This window comes from Indicator indicator, chromosome 36 (genome assembly GCF_027791375.1).
Source record: "Indicator indicator isolate 239-I01 chromosome 36, UM_Iind_1.1, whole genome shotgun sequence".
Taxonomy (NCBI): Eukaryota; Metazoa; Chordata; class Aves; order Piciformes; family Indicatoridae; genus Indicator; species Indicator indicator.
This window is the reverse complement of record NC_072045.1, coordinates 233,019-249,150: the sequence shown is the minus strand read 5'-3', so window position 1 is coordinate 249,150 and position 16,132 is coordinate 233,019. Positions and strand designations below refer to the sequence as shown.

General features: G+C 55.9%; 1 protein-coding gene across 2 annotated transcripts in view; it reads left to right on the top strand.

Annotated features, from left to right (window-relative positions):
- The window catches only part of LOC128978359 (hepatocyte nuclear factor 6-like), a 32,588-nt gene extending 18,181 nt beyond the window's left edge, over positions 1 to 14,407 (top strand). For both annotated transcript variants that reach the window (XM_054396249.1, XM_054396248.1), the window contains one exon: positions 14,115 to 14,407. In XM_054396249.1, coding sequence (XP_054252224.1) covers positions 14,115 to 14,407 — 293 coding nt within the window. The remainder of the gene's footprint in view (positions 1 to 14,114) is intronic.
- The last annotated feature ends 1,725 nt before the right edge of the window (positions 14,408 to 16,132 follow it).

The window sequence follows — 16,132 nt, the reverse complement described above, 5'->3', positions numbered from 1 at the left end:
GGCAGCAACGGGACAGTGCATGGGGTGGCAATGAGGCAGTGATGGGGCAGTGTATGGGGCAACAACAGGGCAGTGATGGGGCAGTGATTGGGGCAGCGATGGGCCAGTGATGGGGCAGTGTATGGGGCACTGATGGGTCAGTGATTGGGGCAGCGATGGGGCAGCGATGGGGCAGTGTATGGGGCAGCACTGGGGCAGTGATGGAGCAGTGATGAGGCAGGGGTGGGGCAGTGATGGGGTTATCATGCGGATGCATACAGGGTAGCGATGAGGCAGTGTGTGGGGCAGTGCTGGGGGTGATGATAGGGTTGTGATACGGAGAGGGTGTGGGGTAGTGATGGGACAATGTAAGAGGTGACAATAGGGCAGATGTGGGGCAGTGATGAAGCAGTGACAAGGCAGCGTGTGGGGAAGTTGTTGGGCGGTGATGCGACATTACAGGAGGTGCAAATGGGGCAGCGATGGGGCACTGTGTGAGGTAGCGATCGGGTAGCTGTGGGGTAGCCGCGGGGCAGTGATGGGGCAGGCGAAGGGTCCCTGCCCCGCAACCGGCCGGGGGAGCCCTTCCAACTGCTCCCGGAGCTATCTGGCCCCGTCCCCCCTTTCGACACGCGTTGGTCCGCGCCACTCGTGTAGTGTGGGGCAGCTGGAACAGCCCATGGCACCGAGAGGGGGGGGCAGCAGCCGCAAAGCGCCATTGGGCAGCGGAGGCGGGAGGGCGGGGCGAGCCGTACCATTGCCACCGCCCCCGGGGGGGAATGCGCCCGTGCGTCCGCAGGGGGGCGCGAGCGCGGCGGGGAGAGACCATCGTGTGTGCGGGGTTGGGGGGAGCAAACCAATCAGCGGCGGGAGGCAGGCGCGGCTCGAAATGGCGGCGGGGGGCGGGGGGGGGGAGGCTGGGGAGGGGTCTCCGAGGGCAGCTCCTGGCCCAGCGGCGTCAACCCCAGCAGCTTGCCCAGGAGCACAATGCCCAGGGGGGGTTGGAAGCTCTCCACACAAGGAGACTCCACAACCTCTCTGGGCAGCCTGCTCCAGGCCTCCAGCACCCTCACACCAAACAACTTTCTCCTTCTGCTCAGGTGGAACCTCCTGGGGTCCAGTCTGTGCCCCTTGCCCCTTGGCCTGGCACAGGGCACCACTGCTTGCCCCATCCTCTTGCCCCCCACCCTCTAGCTCTTGCTAAGCATTGCTCAGCTCCGTTCTGGGGCTGCTCTTCTCCAGCTCTCAGCCTTTGCTCCTTGCATCACCTTCCCACACCTCTGAGCAACCTCCAGCTTGCTCAGAGCAGCAAAATGGGTGCCAAGCCCCCCTGCACTGCTGTAGAATCACAGAACTGTTTTGATCAGAAGAGACCTTTCAGAGCATTCAGTCCAACCCTGAACCCAGCACTGCCAGGGCACCACCAAACCACAGCCCTCAGCACCACATCTGCAAGGCTTTGAAGCCCCTCCAGGGGTGGTGGCACCACCCTGGGCAGCCTCAGCCAGGGCTTGACAACCCTTTTGGGAAAGAAATTATCCCTCGTGTCCAACCTAAACATCTCCAAGTGCAGCCTGAAGCTGTTTCCTCTTGTCCTGTAGTCTGTTCCTTGGGAGCAGAGACAGACCTCTTCCTAGCTCCAACCACCTTTCAGGGAGCTGTGCTGTCCCCAGACCCTTCCCAGCAGTCATAGAATCATAGAATTGTTAGGGTTGGAAGGGACCTCAAGGCTCAGCCAGTGCCAATCCCCCTGCCATGGGCAGGGACACCTCACACCACAGCAGGTTGTTCAGAGCCACCTCCAGCATGGCCTTAAAAACTTCCAGGGATGAGGCTTCCACCACCTCCCTGGGCAACCTGTGCCAGGGTCTCACCACCCTCAGGGGAAGAATTTCTTCCTCACATCCAATCTGAATATCCCCATTTCTAGTTTTGTTCCATTCCCCTCAGTCCTATCACTCCCTGACACCCTTAAAAGTCCCTCCCCAGCTTTCTTGGAGCCCCCTTTCAGATCCTGGAACGCCACAAGAAGGTCTTCTTGGAGCCTTCTCTTCTCCAGACTGAATTACCCCAACTTTCTCAGTCTGTCCTCATAGAAGAGGTGCTCCAGCCTTCTGCTCATCCTCATGGTCCTCCCTTCTCCTGGCCACATGCCACCAGCACAAGCTGCTGCCTGAGAACAAGGGCGGTGTCCTGCCAGGTGTGAACAGCCAGGAGCTGGGTTATGCCTGGAGCTGGATTGTGGCATCCAGGCTGGATATCACCTTGAAGAGCTGGAGCCTTCTGTAGTGGGAGAGTGTGGAGCTGAGGGACAACTGAGAGCAAGCAATCCCTGCTCAGCCCCTCCACCTGCTTTCAGAGGGTCCCAAACCCTGGTGAAAGAAACCTCACTCCCCACCCCCTCCTGGAGGATTACAGACTTTCCTGGTTTTCACAGCACCACAGAGCAGGAAAACCAGCAGCCATCTAAGAACTGGCTCAGCCAAACCCTAAGAGAGCTTCCCATTTCACATCCCATAAATCCACCCAAGACCAAACCCACCCAAGACCAGATTTAAGCAGGAAATGCAGAGAAGTGCTGCTTTCCCTCCTCTACTCCTCTCCCCTCTCTCCAGCAAATATTATTTGGATGGTAACAGCTCTGGGTGCTCTCTGGACAGCATCTCTGCATTGAGAGCAGCTGGGGAGCAATGTGCTGGGGTGAGATGTGCTGCATTGATCACTGGATTTGTCTGTCCCTGCTCAGAGACGCAGCTCCAGGAGCTGCTGGAGGCAGTGGGAGTTTAGCAGGAAGAGCTCAGCTGGATGAGAGTCACTGAGCAGCAGCCCAGGGTGATTCATAGATTTAGATTCATGGAATGGGTTGGCTTGGAAGGGACCTCAAAGCTCATCCAGTTCCAAGCCCCTGCCATACCTCCCACCAGCCCAGAGTGCTCAAGGCCTCATCCAGCCTGGCCTTGAACACCTCCAGGGAGTGGGCAGCCACAGCCTCCCTGGACAACCTGTGCCAGTTTCTCCCCACCCTCACTCTCAACAATTTCTTCCTATCTCCAGTCTCAATCTGCCCTCCTCAAGCTTCAATCCATTCCCTTTCATCCTGCCACCACAAGCCCTTGTAAAAAGTCCCTCCCTGGCTTTCTTGCAGGCCCCTTTCAGGTACTGGAAGGCTGCTCTGAGGTCTCTCTGGATGCCAAGGGGTCCCCTGATGCCATGAGGAGATAGATCTTTGCTGCTCCTATCTTATAGAGGAGTGAGGACAGAGCTGGACCCACAGCTGCATGGGTGACAGGGATCTCACTGACCTCAGACCCCTGAGGCAGGCTCCTTGCTGGCCTTACTTGATTCTCTGTCTCACTGTGGCATGAACTGAACCCCAAACTCCCTCTCTTCCCCCTCCTCCCCCCCCACCTCCATTCCTGCAGCTGAGGCTCTTGTGCCAAGGCTGAGCATGAACAAGTTGCTGGCTCCAAGGAAAACTCATTTCAGGGGTCGGAGGGTTTCCAGCCATCCTCTCCCCTTCCCCTTCCCCTTCCCCCCTACCCCATCCCGATTCCCATCCCCACCCCCATCCCCACCTCATCCCTCTCTCCCAGAAGGTGACAACCGTCCCCTGCTGCTGCCATCCCCCGCGGCACTGCCGGCTCCAGCCTGCCGCTGCCTGACTCCACCACTTCATTAGCACCAATTTGGCCTCATCACACTAAGTGGCCGTGACTGGGGAGAAGAGTGAGGAGAATGGAGCAGCTGGGAGGACTCCCAGGGCACTGCTGCCCAGCCCTGCCCCACACCTGGCAGCTGGGCAGGGTCTGGGCTGTGCTTAGCACTGTGAGTGCTGAGCAGCTCCATGGTGGCAGTGGTCAAGGAGCTGGGAACAAGGAGCAGCAGCCAAAGGTGGCCCTAAAAAAAAGGAAAAACATTAGAAAAGGAGGAACTGGGGGAAATGGGGGAAGCAACTTTGCCAGCAGGTGGGATGACAGAGCTGGGGTGCTTGGAGCTGGGCAGCAGGTCTGCTTTTATGCAAGGCTCCAGGAAAGCAAACCTCTGCAGAAAGGAGAGGCTTGGAACCACATCCCCATGGTTTAAAGTCAATTCAAACTGTTTGTTTCTGTGTCCATGAGGGGTCTGATGCAGTTGGCTCAGCCCAGGGCTGGCTCTGGTGGGGTTGACAGAAGCTGACCTGGAAAGAACAAGAATAAAAGCAGGATAAACATGGAGGGATGGAGCGAAGCCTACCTGCAGCCACCACAGCTGCTCTGTGTCTCTTCACCCTTCCTCAGGCCTGACAAACTTGTCTGCTCCAGCACTGGCTAAGCTGAGGACACCATGAAAAAGCAGACAAAGCTTGAGAAGAGGCAAAATGAGGTCCCACAGGGCTGGTGTTGATTGGGTGGCTCTGAAAAGTCTTCTCCAGGCTCTCCCAGCTGAGCTCACTCTCAGGAGGGACCATCCTCACCCCAGTGGAGCACTGAGGGCTTGTGATTTCAGACTGCATCAAGTTGGAAGGGACCCTCAAAAATCATCATCCTCAACCCCCCCTGCAGGCAGCAGAGACACCTCCAGCTAGAACAGACTCCACAGGGACACATCCAGGCTGAGCTTGAATGTCTCCAGGGATGGGGCCTCAGTCACCTCCCTGAGCAACGTGTTCCAGTGCCTCCTCACCCTCACTGTGCAGAACTTCCTCCTGATGTCCAACCTAACTGTGCCCTGCTCCAGTTTCAGATCACTGCTCCTTGGCCTATCCCCACAGCCCCTTCTGAACAGTCCCTCCCCAGCCTGCCTGTAGTTCCCCTGCAGATATTGAAATGCAGCTCTAAGGTTTCCCTGGAGTCTTCTCTTCTCCAGGCTGAACAGCCCCAACTCTTCCAGCCTGTCCCCATAAGGGAGGTTCTCCAGCCCTCTGATCATCTCTGGATCCCCTCCATAAGCTCTCTGTCCTTTTTGTGTTGGGGGTAGCAGAATTGGACACAGGTGAGGTCAGAGCAGAGGGGCAGAATCCCTTTCTCCAGGCTGAGCTGCCCCAACTCTCCCAGCCTGTCCCCACAGCAGAGGTTCTCCAGCCCTCTGATCATCTTGGTGGCCTCCTCTGGACCCTCTCCATCAGCTCCCTGTCCTTCCTGTGTTGGGGGCAGCAGAACTGGATGCAGGTGAGGTCTCAGCAGAGCAGAGCAGAGCAGAGGAGCAGAATCCCCTTCTCCAGGCTGAGCAGCCGCGACTCTCCCAGCCTGTCTTTGAAGCAGAGGCGTTGCAGCCCTCTGCTCATCTTCATCATTCCATTCCAGTCCTTTCCTTCCACCTCTCAACCCACTCCACAAGCCCCTGGGCAGTGGGTGAAAGGGTTGGGGTGGGCGGTGTGAGCGGCCGGCGACAACCTCCCAGCCCTGCGCAGGTCGATCGGAGGCTGCTCGCCGGAGCCGGTCCCCGAAGCCCTGCGCAGGGGAAGGGAAGGGCAGGCGGCGGCGCGGGGGCGAGCGCTTTGTCTCGGCTCATCTCCTCATTTGCAGCCTTCAGAGGAAGATTTAATTTGCTGGGCTCGGGGAAGCGGCTCCCCCCGCGGCGTGCTCCCTGCATACCAATGACCAGGGGCTCCCCCAGGGCCTGGGGACTCATCCTCTGACAGCTGCTAGGGACACCGGCGGGGAAGCCTCTGCCCCACGTGGCGTGGGGGGACACGGGTGGGGGGACAGGAGCTCTGGCTGGACCGTGGGGCTCTGACCCAGCAGGACTGTGAGTCTGCAGATCTGCAGATGTGTCACAGCTTCAGGCTCTGGATGGGTCTGAGCTGTGGTTTCCCCAGCCTGTGGGTTTCTGGAGCAGAGCTGTTCTTATTGTAACAGAGAATCAGGGAATCATGGAATGGTTTGGATTGGAAAAGACCTTAAAGCTCATCCAGTTCCAATCCCCCAGCCATGGGCAGGGACACCTCCCACCAGCCCAGCTTGCTCAAGGCCTCATCCAGCCTGGCCTTGAACACCTCCAGGCAGGAGGCAGCCACAGCCTCCCTGGGCAACCTGTGCCAGTCTCTCCCCACCCTCACTGGCAAGAATTTCTTCCTCATCTCCAGTCTCAATCTTCCCTCCTCAAGCTTCAATCCATTCCCTCTCATCCTATCACTACAAACCCTTGTAAAGTCATAGAATTGTTTGGGTTGGAAAAGCTCTTTGAGATCATCCCAACATCAACCCAGCCCCACCATGGCCACCAAACCATGGCCCCAGCTGCCATGGCCACAGGGTTCTGGAACAGCTCCAGGGATGGGGACTCCACCACCTCCCTGGGCAGTCTGTATCCTGGTTCAAAGCTGTTGGATGGTGCAGGACTACAGTGGTCAAAATCCCTCCAGGGCTGGGATCCCAGGAAGTTGTCTTTGTGTGCTGCTAGGGGCTCCCAGGGCTGCAGCACTGCAGGGCAGCTGTTGCAGGAATGTGCAGCACGAAGCCTTTGTGCTGCATCCCCTTTGCCTGAGTTCATTTGTTTTCAGAATCAAATGGGGGTTTAGCCCCCCCCAAAAAAGGCAAAAAAAAGGAAGTTGGGAGTTTGGTTTTGAACTCCCTTTCTGTGTTGCACACTACCTGTTAGCACTGAGTCTTCCCAGCTGGAGGGGACTCAAATTTCCACTGGAGAAACCTTGGGGCTCTTACAATATGAAAAAAAAAAAGTCAAACAAACCTCTCACAGGTGCCCAGGTGCCCCAGCTCTGAGCATCCCACCTGGCCCTCCTGTGGTGGAGCAAAAGATTTCTGGTTTGCAGATGAAGCTTCCTGATCCCTGGTCCAGATTCTGCTCCAGTTTTGGTGGAGCAGATGCCATGAGGTTAACTGAGTTCAAGGTGAGATACTGCTCTGCTGTGGGAGGTGCTGGGCTCTTCCCAGTTTGCTCAGAGTTGTGGCTCCAGAACATCAGGGAAGGGTCTGAACCAGTAACACCCATTGCACCCACCTCCTACACCCAGTTCTCCCTTCTCTCTGAAAGAGGTTGAGATCTCCTTCCCCTTCAAGGAGAAAGTGAGGGGCTAGATCCATCTGGAAGGCACTGGAGAGCTTTGCTCAGGGCTTGTTGTGGTAGGAGAGGGAATGGATTGAAGCTTCAGGATGGCAGATTGACACTGCAGATGAGGAAGAAATTCTTTCCAGTGAGGGTGGAGAGACTGGCACAGGTTACCCAGGGAGGTTGTGGCTGCCTCCTGCCTGGAGGTGTTCCAGGCCAGGCTGGATGAGGCCTTGAGCAACCTGGGTTGGTGGGAGGTGTCCCTGCCCATGGCAGGAGGTTGGAACTGGATGAGCTTTAAGATCCTTTCCAACCAGAACCATTCTGTGAATGTATTTCCCCACCTCTGCACTGAAAAAAACCTGTCCTTGACCAACCACATCCAGATCCCCCTCTCTCCATCCTTCCCTCCACCTCCCTTAGAGCCCCTTAAACGCTCCTCGATCCCTCGACACCGCTGCGAGCCGCATTGACAGAGAGAAAAAGGAGCCAAGTGGGTGGGTTTGGGGTTGTTTTTATCCCCCTCACCTTGCCGGGGCTAGCTCTGAAAGCCGCCGGCTGTCTTTTTGTGATTTCAACAAATCGCCAGCACTTAAGCAAAGTGGGCAGAAAATTGCAGGTTGTGTTGCGAGCGACTGGAGAGGGAGAGGAGGCTGGGGCGGAGCACAGAGAGGTTTGCGGCTCTGGCAGAGGGAGCCGAGGCTGGGGGGCAGCGGGAGCCTGCCGAGCCATCGGGTATTAGTTAAACGCTTGGCGGAGTTCAAGCTGCGCGGAGTAATCGCAGCTCCTGAGCAGCAGCCGCTTTGATTGTCTCGCTGATGGCTCCTTTCGAAGTGATTTGGGAGATGTTTTGCTTTCAGCTGGTCAAGGTTAAGTCAAGGAAAATGCTCTCCCTGGCTTGACACCCGGCTCGGTGAGAGGTAGAAGCCCTCAGCAGAAGTGCTCGGGTGGAGCGGGTGGGATGTCTCTGCTGGCAGAGGTCTTTCCTCCTGCTTCTCCTCTCCTCGAGGTTCTCACCTGAGGGATGGGGTGCATGAAGAAGAGTGTGGCCAGCAGGTCAAGTGAGGTTCTCCTCTCCCTCTGCTCTACCCTGGTGAGACTACAGAGTACTGGAGTACTCTGTCCAGTTCTGGGCTCCCCAGTTCAAGAGAGACAGGGAACTGCTGGAGAGAGTCCAATGGAGGCTACGAGGATGCTGAAGGGACTGGAACCTCTCTGTGATGAGGAAGGGCTGAGAGCCCTGGGGCTGGTTAGCCTGGAGAGGAGATCTTATCAATGTTTACATCATAAGGATAGATGTCAAGAAGAAAGGGCCAGGCTCATTTCAGTGGTGCCCTGTGACAGAACAAGGGGCAGTGGGCACAAACTGGAACCCAGGAGGTTCCACCTCAACGTGAGGAGAAGCTTCTTTGGTGTGAGGATGCTGGAGCCCTGGAGCAGGCTGCTCAGAGAGGTTGTGAAGTCTCCTTCTCTAAGAAATTCCAAACACACCTGGGCCTGTTCCTGTGTGACCTGCCCTATGTGATCCTGCTCTGGCAGGGGGGTTGGACTCGATGATCATTGGAGGTCCCTTCCAATCCCTAACATTCTTTGATTCTATGATTTCCTCCTTGTCACTCCTTGCTGTCTGGTTTCAGCCAAGCCTGGCTGAGCTGTGGAGATCTCAGAGGTTCAGACACTGTGAAAGGAGCCGAAGAGAGAAGGAGAGAGATCTCCATTATGGATGAGCTCAACCCCTTACTGGCCATCAGAGCATTCCCATTGGTCACAGGGGACCCCAATCCTTCTCTTCACTGTTGGTTCTGGTACTACAAGGGTCTCCTGTGCCCCAGGAGGAGCAAGGAGCAGGAGAGGGCAGGGTGGTACCCTGGCCTATGGGTGTTTGCTGGGGAAATAATGCAGAGGCAAGGTGAAAGCCAAGTTCCCAAACCCATGGACTGCAGCTGGGCCCAGAGCCCCTGCAGTTCATGACTGAGAGACAAGGATGTTCTCAGTGGTCTTCTCAGTGGTCCCCAGTGACAGCACATGAGGTAATGGACATAGACCTCAACACAGAAATTCCATCTCAACATGAGGAAGAACTTCTGTGCTTTGAGGGTGGGAGGGCACTGGAGCAGGCTGCACAGAGAGGTTGTGAAGTCTCCTTCTCTGGAGACTTTCAAGTCCACCTGGATGTGTTCTTATGTGACCTGCCCTGGGTGAACTTACTCTGGCAGGGGGGTTGGACTTGATGATTTCCAGAGGTCCCTTCCAACCCCTACCATGCAGTGATTCTGTGCTGAATCTTTTAGGGTTTGAGGTTTGTATAAAAAGGATTCTGTAGCACAGAGAACCTCCCGCAGCCTGTGCTGACCTGGGTGGGATTCAGAGTCATGCCCCTAGCTGATCCCTGTCCCTGGCTCCCACCACTAGCAGGGACACAGGGACATGGGGATGGCCTCTTCCAGCCTGCCTGGGAAAGCAGTGCCTGGGGGATGTGGGGTAGGGAAAAGATCCTGTGCTGGGGGGTTGATGGGCACCATAAATAGAGCTGAGCAGCATCACGATCGATCCCTGTGCAGCGGAGCTGTAATTAGATTGAGCTGGGGAAGGAGGAGGGGGAGGGAGGGAGGGCTTGGGCTGCATCAGCAGAAAAAGAAATTAATAAATAAACAAACGAGCACAGGAAATGGGGGAGGCCAAAAATAACAGAGGTGTGGAGCTGGTATCACCTCTGCCTCAGCAGCCCTGGGCACTGGGTTGAATTGCTGGGTCCAGTTCTGGTGCTCCCAGAACAAGAAGGGTCTGGAGCTGTTGGAAGAGGTCCAGAGGAGGCCACTAAGATGATCAGAGGGATGGAGAACCTATGGGGACAGGCTGGGAGAGTTGGGGCTGTTCAGTCTGGAGAAGAGAAGGCTCCAGGGAAACCTCAAAGCAGCTTTCCAGTACCTGAAGGGGCTCCAGGAGAGCTGGGGAGGAACTTTGGACAATGGCTGGGAGTGCCAGGGTGAGGGACAATGGCTTTGAGCTGGGAGAGGGGAGATGGAGAGTGGATATGAGGAAGAAATTGTTGGCAGTGAGGGTTGGGAGAGACTGGCACAGGTTGCCCAAGGAAGGCTGTGACTGCCTCCTCCCTGGAGGTGTTCAAGGCCAGGCTGGATGAGGCCTTGAGCAAGCTGGGCTGGTGGGAGGTGTCCCTGCCCATGGCAGGGGGTTGGAACTGGATGATCTTGAAGGTCCCTTCCAACCCAACCCATTCTGGGATTCTATGACAGCTGGATCCCAGTTTGACCAGCAAGACTCTAATGGTTAGAGTTTGTCTGGGAGCTTGGGGTGAGTGGTTTGTAATAATTACTCCTAGGAGTGGAATGGGAGGTGGAGAGGTGAGGTTGGAGAGCTGGAATGCTGAGGCTGGCTGTCCACTGCTGCTGGTGGGAATGGGAGCCAGCAGGTGGGAGAGCAAGGAGACAAAGGGGACCCCAGAGGCTTTGCTGGGCTTGCAGCAAGCTGAACAGCACCAGCAGGTCCACGGGGTGTGGGTGGGCTGAGACATCCCTGCACGTGTGAGTACCTACACATGTGAGTACCTATACATGTACCTCCATGTCCCTGCATGTGTGAGTACCTACACATCCTTACACCTGTGAGTACCTACATATCCTTGCACATGTGAATACTTACATGTGCCTGCACCTGCGTGTGCCTACACATCCTTACGCCTGTGAGTACCTACACATCCCTGCACCTGTGAGTACCTACACATCCCTGCACATGTGAATTCCTACACATCCCTGCACATGAGTACCTACACATCCCTGCACCTGTGAGTACCTACACATCCCTACACATGTGCATTCCTACACATCCCTGCATGTGTGAGTACCTACACATCCCTATACCTGTGAGTACCTACACATCCCTGCACATGTGAGTACCTACCCATCCCTACACCTGTGAGTACCTACCCATCCCTGCACATGTGAGTAGCTACACATCCCTACACCTATGAGTACCTACACATGTGAATTCCTACACATCCCTGCACATGAGTACCTACACATTCCTGCACGTGTGAGTACCTACACATCCCTACACCTGTGAGTACCTACACATCCCTGCACAAGTGTGTAGCTACACATCCCTGCACCTGTGAGTACCTACACATCCCTACACCTGTGAGTACCTACACATCCCTGCACCTGTGAGTACCTACACATCCCTACACCTGTGAGTACCTACACATCCCTGCACATGTGAATTCCTACACATCCCTGCACATGAGTACCTACACATCCCTGCACCTGTGAGTACCTACACATCCCTACACCTGTGAGTACCTACACATCCCTACACATGTGAGTACCTACACATCCCTGCACATGTGAGTACCTACACATCCCTGCACCTGTGAGTACCTACACATCCCTACACCTGTGAGTACCTACACATCCCTACACATGTGAATTCCTACACATTCCTGCACATGTGTGTAGTTGCACATCCTGCACCTGTGAGTACCTACACATCCCTGCACATGCCTGTATGTAGCTGTTGTAGGTAGGCTGGACCTTGCAGAGCCAAAGCCATGCCCATGAGGTGCCCACCAGTGCCACAAGGTTCCTCCCAGTGCCACCAGCGTGGGGCTGGAACCAAGCATGCAAAGAGGGCACTGGGACGGCACACAGCAGGTGGGGAGGGGTCTGGCAGAGCTGCTCCAAATGTGCACATAGGGGATGTGTGAGGGGGGGTCCTGTTCTCTTGGTTGGTTGGTTTGGGGGGGAGGGGTGAAGTTGGGGAGTTGGGGGGTGGGGGGGCCTTGGTTTGGGTTTCTTTAAATTCCTATCTGGAACCAAAGTCAACTTTTCTATAAAGGTTTTTTGTTTGTTTGTTCTTTTTTTGCAAGCATCTGATGGTCATAGGGTAGGTTTCCACTAAACCATTCTCTGCTGGCTCTTTGAGTAAGGTACCCCCGGGACAGGGTCCCAGCAGGGCTCAGGCTGCCCCTGAGGATGGTAGGTTGGCAGCTAAACCTGCCTGGGGTGGGAGGAGGGGAGGGGAAGGCTCTCCACACCCAGGGCTGGCTGATTTGGCCTGAGTGTGGAGGTTGATCATTGTCAAGCTTGGGGCCTCCTGTCCCCTGCTCCAGCAGGAGCAGAATTGGTGGCTCCCACCAGCTGCCTGGGGACAGGGCAAGGACCAAGGCCAGGGAGCTGGGAAACAAGGCTGAAGGTGCTGGATAAAGGATCTGTTTCACTGAGCTCAAGGTTTCCCCAGCTTGGGGTGGAAGGGGTGGACATCATCCTTTTCTGCTAGCTGAAGGGGGTGTGAAGAGGACTCACAGTGCAGGTCAGCTGAAGAACCATGCACTCACAGCATGGTAGGGCTTGGAAGGGACCTCCAGAGATCATCTAGTCCAGAAGAACCAGAGGAAGACCTTGCTTGTTCCCTAGTGAGGAAGAAGAGGCTTCAGACACCCTCCCATTACTGTGAAGCTGTGGGTGGAAGGGGTGGACATCATCCTTCTCTGCTAGCTGAAGGTGATGTAAAGAGGACTCAGTGCAGGTCAGCTGAAGAAGAACCAGAGGAGAACTTTCTTGTTCCCTAGGGAGGAAGAAGTGACTTCAGACACCCTCCCATTACTCTGAGGTTACTCAGCTTCCTACCCTCCTACTTAGCCTGGCCAAGGAGGTTTGCAGAGCAGGCAGCTGCTTAGCCTGAGGGTGATTCCTGGCTCATGGAGCCAAGATGCTGCTGTCCCATTTCTGTGGCAGTGGCTTTCAGCCTTGGCCTCTGCCCACTCCAAAGTCTGTGCACCAGGTGGAAGAGGCTGCTGGAAAGGTCTGAGAGAACCAAGTTGAAGTCTCTGTCACCCAGCAACAGAGAATGTCTTGAAGGATTCTGTGATTCTATGTTCTGTGCCCTCCCTGCCAAATCCTTTGGACGGTGTGAACCAAGAGACCTCAAAGGCTGCAGACTGTTGCTGTCTGGGGCTTTCTTCAGGCATTTTTCAGCCCACAGTTCCCTGACTCTCTTCTGAGCTTTTCCAGGAGGAAACTCTGTGGCTCCAGCCTTGGAGGGCCAGACCCATGCCCTGCCTTGCCCATGGGCATCTCATGCTCCCACCCACAGTGCCCACATATGGCCAAGCCCTGACCCAGTGAAGTTCCTGAGCACCCTGAGCTCACCTCAACAGCTTTGAGGTCATCCATGCTTTGAGGTGAAAGTGGACCAGCAACCTCCACCAGCCTCAGTTACTCCATAGCGTTCTAGAGGAACATCACAGCAAAGGTCTCCTTTACTCACCCTTTCCTCCAGCAGTGAGCTAAAGATTCCTGCAGTTAAAATCCAGATGTTTACCAAAGGTCCCTGCTCACCTCCCTCCCTCTGTCTGTGTTTGCAGCCAAATCTGGAGGGGAGGCTTTTGATCTGGTGCTGGCTCAACCTGCCACACATGATGCCAAAGGATCCAGTAGCAAAGGCATGCAGGAGAGATGGAATTTCCTGGAGCTTCAGGTAGCTCAGGCTGTTCTCCAGCCTTCAGGGGCAGGAAAATGCCTTCCCAGAGCAGGTGGAACCACAAATGGTCCTTACAGGCTGTCTGCTGTGGGATGTGGTGGCTGCAGAATGCCCTTTTTGCAATGTCCCTGCCCCTGGCTCTTCCTTGTATTTTGAGTGACTTGGTGGCCAAGAGACACAATTTCCTTGAGTCCTCCAGGGAGATCCACACAGGTGATGAGGAAGAGGTGAGGGTGACCACACCAGAGTGCAGTGAGAGAGGGAGGCTGATGGATCACCCCCAAAATTAAGGCACAGAGCAGGTCCCAATGGCCAGGCTGTGGGAGCAGAGCCAGCTCAGGGTTTTCCTCCGTCTCTAGTCCCAAGATCACCTGGAGATGCTGAGACCTGGAGGGCTTTCTTTGGGCACCTGAAGAGGCAATGGCCTTCACCCAGGCTCTTCCCACACTGCTGCTGTGAGAGGCTCAGGACTCAGAGGGAGGAAGAGGAGGGAGGTAGCCTAGGGAGTGCTGGGCTACAAGCCAGCAGCTTTACCGGAGGGGAGAGCCTGGGGTTTTATTTTTGGGGGAAGGCAGCCTGACATCCTGCCAGTGGGGCAGGGTGGTGAGCAGGCAGTTAGTGACTGTCCCTCCTTCTCTCTTTTGAACCCCCAGCTTGCAAACGCAAGGAGCAGGAGCAGCAGAAGGACAGGAGCCTGCAGCCCAAGAAGCAGCGCCTGGTCTTCACCGACCTCCAGCGCCGCACCCTGATCGCCATCTTCAAGGAGAACAAGAGGCCCTCCAAGGAGATGCAGATGACCATCTCCCAGCAGCTGGGCTTGGAGCTCAACACCGTCAGCAACTTCTTCATGAACGCCAGGCGGCGGTGCATGAACCGCTGGCAGGAGGAGCCAGGCGCCAACCCTGGGGTCCCTTCTTCCTCTACAAGCACTTTCTCCAAAGCATGATGTCCCCCACTCCCTGCCCTCCCCTCCCCCTTCCCAGGCATCCTCCTCATGACAAAGCCAACCCCCAGTCTCACACTCATGTCCCAGGGTGGGTGCTTTTGGATGCTGTGGGTCCCTCAGCCTACCGAACCCTCAGCCAGGTGTCACTTCTGGGCGTAGGTCTCATGCCCCAATCCTTCTGCCACGTCCTGCCAGCTTGTGGAGCAGGGAAAGGGTTTGCCACCAGGTCAGCTCTGTCCTCAGGAGGGCTTGGAGGAAAGCCCTGTGGAGAGAGGGATGATGCTGGGTGGAGAGAGAGGGTGAGGTGCTGTTTGGAAGCATGCCTGGTCCTTGGGGACCACAGAACCTTGTCTTCAGGTGCCCACCAGGGTGTCTGGGGAAAGGGGCACACCCTGAGCCCACACCAACCTGGGTCTCTGCCACAGCCACTCTTAGGGCTCCCACGGAGGAGGGGTAAAGGTGAGGGAGATACAAGAGGTGGAGCCATGGGGCTGGGCTGTGGCACAACCACATCGAACCAGGACCAGCTCTTCTAGGGTTCCAAAGGGGGAGGAGGAGGGAAAAAGCTCCCCTGGAGGCTCACCAGGCTCCTGCCAGGCCTCTGGCTGCTGAAAGCTTTTCCCCACGCTGAGGTGCAGCGAGGTTCCCGAGGCAGCCAGACCTCTGCCACTGACACTTGAGCTTTTCGCTCCCTGGAAGGTTCTGGAAGCCTGGTCAAGATCATTCCTGTAGCCCCATCCTCCTCCACGGGCACCTTCCTCCAACCTCCCCTTCCCCCTCAAACACCCCCCCAAGAGCACCCACCCCCCCCCACACCTCCCCTATGCACACACTCACCCCAACCCACAAGAGCACCTGTCCCTGGATCCCTCCCAGAGGAACTTCCACGCCAAAGGAAACCTCCTGGCTGTGGCCTCCACGCAGCCGAGCATCCCCCAGCACTGCAGCCGGACTGGGGACTGCGGCTGCACCGCCTCGCCTGGCGCCCAAGCAGGTCAAAGAAGCACATTTTTAGCTACAGAATTCGGGTATTTAAAACATAAGGAATTGTTTGGGAAAAAAAAAAAAAAAGGAGATGGGAGGAGAGACTTGGAGCAAGAGGATCTTGAGCATTCCTGGTGTCCGGCTCCGCCGCTCGCTGCGGGAGTTCTGCTTCGTGTCGCAGTTGAGGACCAGACGCAGACCAAGCAGATTTGTTGGCTTTGGGTCTTGCCCCATCCACCCCTCGACACGCACTATTGCCCCCCACCCCCTGACCAGCCCTTCCCCATACTCCCCAACCCCCCACCCCTTTTTTTTTTTTCACTTCTGTTACCAAAGAAATGACAAAAAACAAAAAGAAAAACCCAACCCAACAAAGGAACGATTCCCGCCTGGGACCTGACGTCGGTGTATGGTGGGCAAGGAGAAATCCCAGGGTGGTGAAATCCAGCTCTGGGTGTGAGAAGGGGGGGAAGAGGGGGTGGGGAAGGGTGAGAAAAAAAACAACCCAAACCCATCCTCCCTGATGAGATGGAAAGAGACAAAACCCAATGGAAAAAACCCCAAGCAAAAACCCCTGGAACAGCAACCAACAGAAACCACAACAACCAACCGAGCTGAAGGCCAAGCTTGGTGACTCACCAGAAACTCAAAACCCAACCCAAGAGAAAAACAAAAAAACCAACCTCAACATACAAAGACGTCGAATTTTTGTTGTTTTTTTCTTTTTTTTTTTTTTATGCC